Source organism: Crocodylus siamensis, chromosome 9 (genome assembly GCF_052110815.1).
Source record: "Crocodylus siamensis isolate JL-2025a chromosome 9, ASM5211081v1, whole genome shotgun sequence".
Taxonomy (NCBI): Eukaryota; Metazoa; Chordata; order Crocodylia; family Crocodylidae; genus Crocodylus; species Crocodylus siamensis.
The window spans coordinates 63,666,565-63,675,987 of NC_143403.1; the positions used below are offsets into that span (position 1 = coordinate 63,666,565).

At 46.9% G+C, this 9,423-nt stretch overlaps 1 protein-coding gene across 5 annotated transcripts; it reads right to left on the reverse strand.

Annotated features, from left to right (window-relative positions):
* Positions 1–47: 47 nt before the first annotated feature.
* Positions 48–9,414, reverse strand: PUS1 (pseudouridine synthase 1). 5 transcript variants are annotated; one of them, XM_090063060.1, is made up of 6 exons: positions 9,318–9,414; positions 7,421–7,648; positions 6,465–6,602; positions 5,595–5,697; positions 4,653–5,350; positions 48–2,162 (listed from the first exon to the last, which is right to left on the reverse strand). In XM_090063060.1, exons 1-6 carry the CDS (start codon positions 9,342–9,344, stop codon positions 2,112–2,114), a joined length of 1,245 nt encoding a protein of 414 aa, XP_089919186.1. In that variant the 5' UTR covers positions 9,345–9,414; the 3' UTR covers positions 48–2,111. The 5 variants fall into 5 exon arrangements, with proteins under 5 accessions (XP_089919186.1, XP_089919187.1, XP_089919185.1 ...); XM_090063061.1 differs by having other exon boundaries at positions 9,189–9,328; XM_090063059.1 differs by having other exon boundaries at positions 9,185–9,320.
* Positions 9,415–9,423: the final 9 nt, after the last annotated feature.

Sequence of the window (9,423 nt, forward strand, 5' to 3'; positions counted from 1 at the left end):
AGGCCTCAAAAACACAACGTTTAATACATTTCATAGAATAGAACAGATTGGACTTCAAAGAGGAAATAATACTGGATCTCAGGGAGACCACAGGCTTGATTCATAAACCCAGGAGTAAGAAGGCTGCAGTTTGTGCAAACATGCTAGGGTCACGGGGTCAGTAAGAACTTACAACCTCTGCCTCAAGTTTCTTCCTAGAAAGGAGGCTTTAATTCCTGTCCCACAAAGAAATAAGTATCCTATCAAGCCCAGCTCAACAGGAATGTACCGAATCTGCCGGGTTCCTACACATCCCACTCCTGGCACCTTCCGAGAGGCAAGCGCTGCCTTCAGACACCTGCCCCATCCTTGCTGGACAGGGTTTGCAGGATGCTTGCACCTCTGCTCCTCCCTCCCATGCCCCAAAGGGAACTAGATGGCTAATTAACTAGACTTAATTAAGCCACAATTAAGTTCAGATGGGGAAGACCACCTGAGCAGCTTCACATGCCCCAAACAGAGAAAGCATATTTACTTCCCAAAGAAAGAGTCCTTCACACCTTCCACATACAGAACGAAGGGTCTCCTGGACATGTCACATACTTACCCCTCTAGTCTCCCGAAAGTAGGAGTGTATTCTCTACAGAGTTTGGGCCCAATTTTCAACTACCACATCCAAAGCCGTATGCCTAGTTTGTACACCGTCTTGGCAGCACATATCAATCCCATGCACTGCCCGATTCTGCAGGGAGAGCTGGAATGAGGATTTGCACATGCAAGCATTAGGCCTTGAAACCTACTGAAACTTGGTCCTTCCACGTCACATGCACACAGACTGATTTAAACCAAAAAAAACCCCCATGACATGCAGGTACCTCGCTACCTCTAAAAAGATCGATCCTACAGCAAAGCACTTGTTGATCTACCAGATGCAGTGCCAAGCCCTTTTCAAGGTTGCACACTTGGGGTTTCTGATTCTAGCATTTCCCCAGGGCTTTGTGTGATTCAAGCGCTGTACAAGCCTCAGCCAATGTACTTATGAAATAATAGCTTAGGCTGGAGACACTCAGTACACGCAGACAGTTGTAAATCTATATTTTGGGATTGTCCAAGGACAAGGACACACTTGGATGACGTAACACTAACAAGGACATTGTCAAAATAAAAGATCCATCTCGTCTCCTAGTACATATCAGGCCACATTTCCAAATTAAGGGGTCCTACTTACCCAAGGCAGGGGTAGACATCCCGTGACATGCATGCCACAAATGGCATAGGCAGCCTGTGTAGCATACAGCAGAGTTGGGAGGGGACACATGCCACAGTGGCATATTAAGCAGGAACCAGAAAGCAAAGCAACACCACAGGCAGGGGAAAAGAATCAGAGTAGCACTTGGGAAGGGTCTGGGTTTAATTTGTGGCACACCTGCCAAAAAGGCTGGCCCCCACTAATGTTATGACCAGTTTCTTAAGCTTGCAAAAGTTAAAAGAGCAAAGAAAGTTTGACTTTCATTGGTGAGAGAAATCAGGGCCATCGGTAAGACAGGAGATCTCAGGCCGAACACAGGGGATTCTGTGTGGAAGTGATATATCATACACAGGATAAAATAAGATTCTGACATTTAGACACTGTTTCAGCTGCAGATGGGAATGTTCTACAAAAGAAAGGTTTTCAAAAAGCTAGTTCAGGGAGGTCTTTAATCCATAAAATAAAAATGAGAAAAAGCTGGGTTTTTTGTTTTTTTTTTTTTATATTTCCCCCTGTAAAGACTGTACATATTTAAATAACTGTATTTTTCAAGTAAGCACTTTTACTGTAATAAAAACAATTCAAATGCCAAGGAAAAGAGCTCCGCCTGCACGAGGAAGTTCCCTTCTGAAGCACATTTTCTTTTCAGTGATTAGTTTTCAAGTATTCCAATTCAAATGCACTGGTTAGTTCTGTAAATTGTCAGTTTTGTTGTCACTTTGCATTGCTTTTCCAGCTCAGTTCCTTTTGGTCATAAGCATTCCTCTGCTCAGCACATAAACGAACTTCTCCTTTATTGGATCCTTGGATTAAGAAAGGCCACTCTGTTCTATGCAAACTGAACTGTAAGTGGTAAAGGTCCTGGTTCCAGTCATGTACGGACTCAGTCGGAGTCATCGTCGCAACCATCGCTGCCATCAAGTTCATTGTTGTTCTGCAGGGCAATAGAAAAGAAATGGCAGGGTTACTGTATTATCACTTCTAGAGAGACCCACATCAAAGCACTGGATCTAATCTACTCCAGGGTACACGTGAAGATGAATCTGGATCCCAGCTTCACGACTTGCACCCACACCTACTGTTTGTCGAGTGTAGAGCGTACTTCAGGAGAGGTAACCACCATACATTTGGTGCTAGATAATTTGTTTGCTGCATTCTCATCAACTGGGGTAGATGTCTATTCAGTGAGCTTGCCAAGTGCATGATTGTATAAGTAGCACATTGAAAATGCCAACAGTGAAAATTCATTTCTCATAAGCAGATCACTTAAAACCTTCATTTTTCCAATGGTCTGAAACCACTACCAAACTGCTACGGCTCCCACTGTATTCCAGACCTTGCTGATGGGGGACTTAACTTGGTGATGGCTTCAGACAATTACATTTAGATCCAACTTGTTGTCCCAGAGATCACAGAGTCTTATATACAAGTACCAAAAAAGTAAGTTACTTCTAAAAAACAATTACATTAGTTGATTACTCAGGGGCTACCAGAATACAGACACGGTTGAAACTGATGGTAGCACTGTAAGAATAAGTCAATGCAACAATACACATTCAGCATTCTACCTTCCTAATGCAAATGTCAAGAGTAACCCAAAAGATAGGTTATGAAAAGGAAAAGCAGTGCTGCTGATTATTGTTTTGTGCTTAAGAATAATGGCCGGCCCATAGCAAATTGAAAAGCAAAATGTGTTATAATAAAAATCCAGCATTGTACTTTTGTAACCGCAAAAGCACCAACACACCGTGCTAAAGCAGAAGCCTTGAAGCTGCTTTGTAAGGACCAGGTCACACCACTCATTTATCTGCCTTCAGCCAATGACTCAGCTGACTAGGAACCCGATGCTGTAGGTTTGAGTTTATGGGCAAGAAGCAAGATAGCCTCCTGTTACCCAACCCATCACTTTCTTGAATGCAAGGCCCCGTCTGTTACCTTCAAACAGCACTAAGTAGGTAAATAATCGTTTGCATCCTATGCTCTTTCTGCATCACATTTAACGCAAGGCAGTATTTATTATCAGCATTTTGCCTCTGGTCACGAGTGTTTCCATGAAATACGTGCTTTCCTGCAGTGATGCTGATACAATTGCCTGAAGTACAATAAAGCCAAGAAACTCCTAGCCTAGGGGTAAGCAACCCACCGCACGCTTGGCATACACACCACGGGGAAAGGACCGGGGCTGAACTGCCACAAGGGTCAGGCCCCTTGCGACTCCCCTGCTGTCCACGCTTGGCATGGCAATATCTTACAAGTCGAGGTTGCAGGTGTTTTTGGTACTCTGCCCAAAAATGTTGCCGATCCCTGGTCTAGCCCCTTTTCAGTGCAGGACTCTACTCAACAGAATTTCCATTTCTGAAACTCCGGTTAACCAAAGGCCACTGTTATATTTTTCAGGGTTAAAATGATTAAAGCTCCAATCCTTCCCAGCCCCATCACTGCCACTTTACAGGTCTTCTAGTTCTGAAACCATGAGAACCCATTCATAGGACACAGAGACCTCCTGGGTCCATCAGGTCCGGTCCCCTGCTCTCACAAGCAACCACCTCAAGTAATCCCATGCACGAATCCAGTCACCACTCCCAGTATTCAGGAGCGCTGCCTCACATCTGTAAAAATACCAGGATTCTATTCAACTGTTTTCCTCACATTGTCTCCAGTCTACTTTTGTCACACTCAAAGGAAAGCTCTCAACTATTTCCTTGCATGATTATAGTACATCCCCGAGTTCCAGGAAAATTTCTTGAATTTCAGCCTAAATTTCCCTTTTCTTAAAAAAAACGCATCCCATGTTTGCCTGTTATACTCTTGGCCGCTCCAGCTGCTGCTAACTCAAGCCTACCACCTCTCATGAAGTTCTCTGAGGTTTGCTGCTCACAATGAGTTAGCAAGACTTGGTCAAGCATAACTAAATGAACCAGAGCTTAAACTTCCACCCAGCTTCAGCCCCCTTGCATCTAAATAAATCAACAACAAAATAGAGGACCAGATAAATGGCAAGTTCTCCAGGCAGATGGGTATGAAGAAGGGACACTGTCAGTTTGAAATTATGTTTTTTGTTTTAAGAGAGTTCAAAGCCACTACAGGTTGGACTGCCTGTCCCTGTCTTCCATTGCTAATCCGTGGGGCTTTGTAATCCTTCCTCCTGCATTGAGGAACGGCTTTTCCTTCCTGCTCTCGCTTGTCGTGCACAAACCCACAACAAAAATAAAACCAGTAAAAGAGGCTGCATGCAAAGCATGATCAACTGCAGAGTCTGGAAAGAGAGAGAGAAATTCATCTCATTTTTCACCTTCATCTCTCAGAGATGCCATCTGAGGCAGTGCACAGACAGCAGGTAAAAATGGATTTGGGGAAATGAGCAACTCCATGTTGACATGTCTCTTTACAACAGATCACTGCCATAGGGGAAGACAAACATTACCTTGGAGTTCCCGTCATTGGCTTGCACTCCTGTGGCAGTGGAATTGAAGTCATGGATGGAGAGGGTATTCATCCAATTCACCATGGACTTTTCCTCCTTTTCCGTGTTTATAATTGTTGGATAGATATGTTCCTCTTTGAAAGCAGCAATCTTCTCCTCCTCCTCTACCCATTCCAGAGGCTCATGCAGCCCGTCATTTCCAAAGCGCTTGTTGTACTTTTCAAAGTGCACCCTTTCCAAAACCAGACCAAGCCCCGGTGCTTTGGGGACATCCACTTTCTCCTCTCCCCAGCTGCGCTCCATGATAGACTCAGCCGTGTAGCCTTTCACTACTGCAATCACCAGACCAATCATTTTCCTTATCTGGTGCATCATGAAACTCTGGCCTTTCACCTTTATCACTGCAAATTCCATGCCTTCTCTCACAAAAGGCTCCTCACAGTACATCTCCATGATGTACCGCTTGGCGCTGGGGTCCTTGGACCCTTTCTGAGAGGTAAAGTTGTGGAAGTTATGAGTTCCTTTGTAGCAAGTAAGAAGTCTGTTGACTTTCTCCAGAGTCTCTTGGCTCAGTCGGTAGGTTTCATCTTGGGGATCAAGGTCCTTTTGGGCAAAGGCAAATGTTGGTAGCATGTAGAAGTAGGTCCGGGCATCACATTTGTTCTTAGAGTTGAATCCCCCGGTGACTCTTTTCAGTCCTTATTTCAAAGGTGACATCAGATTAGGCAGAACAGTAAAATCAGCCATTTCAGCCCAACTATGAGCCCCCACCCACTAGCAGGAAAAGCATCTTTTTCAGGGTAATGGGAATTCACAAAAATCCATAACAATCTAATCAGCCATATGGAAGCACAAAGACATCTGCACTTGAGGATGCCTCAAAATCCAAATCAAAGGGGTGTCTGGGCACACGGCTGAGATACTCAGTTTCAAAATCCTTACCCAGAACTCTGATATCTGAAGGGAGATGGTTATTGATCTTTTCTAAAATGCTGTCCATCAGCCAGACCTTCAGTGACACTATCTGTCCAGCTGCAGACACACCCTATAAAACAAAAACGAACAACATACACATGTACGTGATTATGCCACAGTGGACGACCTGCATCAGAAACAAATTTAAAATAAGTAAAGTCAATGCATATGCGTTGTTCAGAGGTAGACAAGATTCTTTGGGTCTCTGTGATATCTTGTATTAGCTCAACTGAGTATGCATTGTTCATTTCTTTATGAATAGTAATTTCAAATCTGAAAGGAGGCAGAGAAATCATCACTGGTGTTGATCCAAAAAAATAAATAAAATCGCTGCCATAGGGGAATACAAACTTCAATGATTTTAGCTTCCCTGCAAAACTATGCTGCATGGTACTTCCCTTCCTCACCTCTCCCTCCTCCCTGCAACCTATGAGACTGACAGAACCAAGAAAAAGAAAGTTGAAGGGATCTGCTTTGTAAGAGGCCTTCAGATTCTTATAAAGGTAACAGGAACAGGAGTATAAATCCATTATTAATGTCCTCTCCTCTGTGGTATCTTTCTGGGACATGTACAAAAACAAAAACCCGTACTGTAGGCGCTTACAACCACTAATTTGTAACACAGAAGCATCTGTTAGCTAATTAAGGATTAGTGCCCTATTGTGCTAGGTAACACACGTGTAACATTTTAAAGGCAATTTTATCCTCAATATTATCACATGTTAATTAACAAATGAGAAACTCCCGTTAGAAAAAACTGATCTTTTTGCTCCTCCTGACATTCGCGGCACTATCACCTCCTGTACAGCACGAAGAGAAGGGCCCCAACCAGCACACCTTGTCTGTTCGTGCACATCTCTGGAAGGACATCTTTTTCATATCTTCCCCGTGGTTTTCTGGGATGCAGCCAGCCTGAACAAGGGCAGACACCAAGTCATCTTCAATCGTCTTGAACTGAGGGGATCCCACATTTCGCTGGAAGAAGAGAAAAAGAAATGAAATAAAAGAGATTAGTAACTTAGTAACCGCTCCAAGAATGAAAGAGCAACAGGGGCCTATACAGCAAGCCCTTTGATCATGTTTTACTGGGAATCTAAACAGGTGTCTTTTGGCACTTCATTTGCAAATGCTACTAGCTACAAACACTTGAGATTTCAGCATTAAATACCCCAACTATGAATATCTGGACTTTGCTGGGGATTATTAAAAGTGGGCCTGAAAGGCACAAAAAAAGGGTTTGTTCTTCCAGTATACACACTGGAACATAACCCCAATCCCAGTACTCTGGAATTCTTCATTCTGACATGTATAAACTAGATTAGTGGGTTCTTTGATTTTACTTCTTGAAGGAAGCACATGATCATCTCGTCCGCTTTTGTGCAGAATGCAGGCCATGGAATTCCAGGCAACCATCCTGGACTAAGCCCAACTATGAGCAAACCAGAAGGCTGCTGCTGTAAACATGGCTGCAGGGCTTGGTGAAGAAGGCAACATCATATCCATGGACTTCTCCAGACTGGGAACATTTACAACACTGCCATTATGCAACTGGCATCAAAATGTAAGCGGCCCCCTCCCCTCTTTCCTCTCCAGTGTAACCGTGCTGCACCAGCGCAAGTCCACCAAGCTGCGCTACGCCACCCGGAGGCAGCATATCCAAAAAGGAGCTTCCAACATCTCTTTTCGCTTGGCCCCCAGCCCCTTTGCAGATGATACACAGCTGTGGGCATACCGATACAGCCAGAAATGGGCCCCAACAAGGAGCAGGCTGGGTTTACGGCGTAGCTACCTACTTGCATCCCATGGTAGCCTTTCCCAGAATACGCCATCAACAGGACAATCTTCCTTTTGGGAAGCTTCTTATTCTGGTCTTCCACATCCTCCTGGTCTCTCTTGAATCTTTTGGCCTGATGCCCGTTTTCCTCTTGCTTTTCGATCTCCTCACTGTTGGTGCTGCTGTTCTTTAGTCTCTTGGCTTGGCCGGCAGCCGCTACTCTCAAACCCTCAGCCATTGCAAAACACTGAAAGGGACAGAGAAGGGAAAAGGGTTCAGCCAACATTTTCATCCAGCATGGGGGAGGAGCAAAAAGATCACAATGAACACTTGAGCTGCAGTTTAGGCCTCATCTATACTAGCACGCTGCCTGTATATTATACCAACATGCTTCTCTCTTCCACACACACCGGACATTAACGATGCTGGCAGGTCTCTATAGGGGAGACCTGGCTGCAGGGTCTACAGCCGGACAAGCAAATGATCAAGCCAAGGAAGTTTAGCTTGTCCTGCTACTGGTAGACAGCCTTTCCCCAAGCAAGTATCCGAAAGGGCCATCTCATTTATGGATGCAACAGCTGAGCACTGGCCCCAGCCCTTCTAAAGCAGGGGTAGTCAACCTGCAACACACATTGCCACAAGTGGCAGGTGGCCCGAAGCAGATCAGAGAGGGGCAAAGCAGCTGACGGGGAACAGAAAGCAGAGCAGGCCGAGAAAGGGATTGCAGCAGCACTCAGGGAGGCTGCAGAGTCACTTTCTGGCAGGCTGGATGGACAGGTTGGCCCCAGTGGTCTAGAGCAGTGGTCTCCAGAGTGGGGTGCGCAAGACAATCCATTGGGGTGTGGGAAGAAAATATTAGAATTTGCATTTATATTTATATAAATATACATATATGGGGGGTGCATGCCCAAACATTTTTTACTGATGGGTTGTGCGATCCAGAAAGTTTAGAGACCACTGGGCTAGAGCAGTGGTCTCCAAACTTTTTTGATTGCGCACCCCCATCAGTAAAAAACGTTTGCGCACGCACCCCCAAGGTATGTATATTTGCTGGGGGCGCCACCGTCAACCCCTCCGCATCGCGGAGCTCCCACCCTTCCCTCACAATACCTCGCGTACCGTATGTGACCGTGAGGGCACCAGTGTCAATCTGTATATTAGAAATTAAGCTTTGCTAATATTTTTCTTATTTTTCTAGATAAAAAATAACTATAAATAGAAGTGCTAATATTTTCTTCCCAACGGATCGTCTTGCGCACCCCACTTTGGAGACCACTGGCCTGGAGCAGCGCCCATCCAATCCCAGGCGCCGCACGAGGCCCGTTATCCTCATCTGACGCAAGGAAAACCACGGCGCTGGCAGGCCAGCGACTCTCGCCCGCGGTCGCCTCGTCACCAGGCCTCCGGCACAGCCAGAAACGGAGCCCAGGCCGCCCACCCCGGCCTCCGGCCTCCACCTTCCCGGGCAGGGCTGGACCGGACCTCACCAAGGAGGCTGCGGGGCGGCCCCACTAACCCGGCCCAGGCAACAGAGCCCCCGGGGAGACCCGAGCACACGCGGCCGGGGCGACACCACCCAGGCGCACGCACACGGATACACGTACACGTGCGCAGATACGCCGGCACGCACGTTGCCATACACACAAACACGCACCAATCCACGCAAGCGCGCGCGCACCCAGGCAGGTGCACATACACACATACAAGCACGCACCCACCGAGATCTAGGCACCCGCACACAACGGCGCACGCACTGAAATACACACACGCGGGTAACACGCACGTGCCTATTCACACTCGCACGCCGGCGCGGGCGCGCGCGCGGACACAGCCAGGCGGGCGCGCAGCGGCCGAGGCCCCGCGCCGCCGCCGCCAGCTCCCGCCCGCAGCGCCACATCCCGGCGGCGCCCACTTACGCGCAGGCTGGCCAGCCGGGACCACATGGGCACGCGGAAGGGCCGAGGGGCGGGGTCTCGCTACGGGCGCCGGGCAGGGACAAGCCCCCTACGGGCGCCGCGGGGA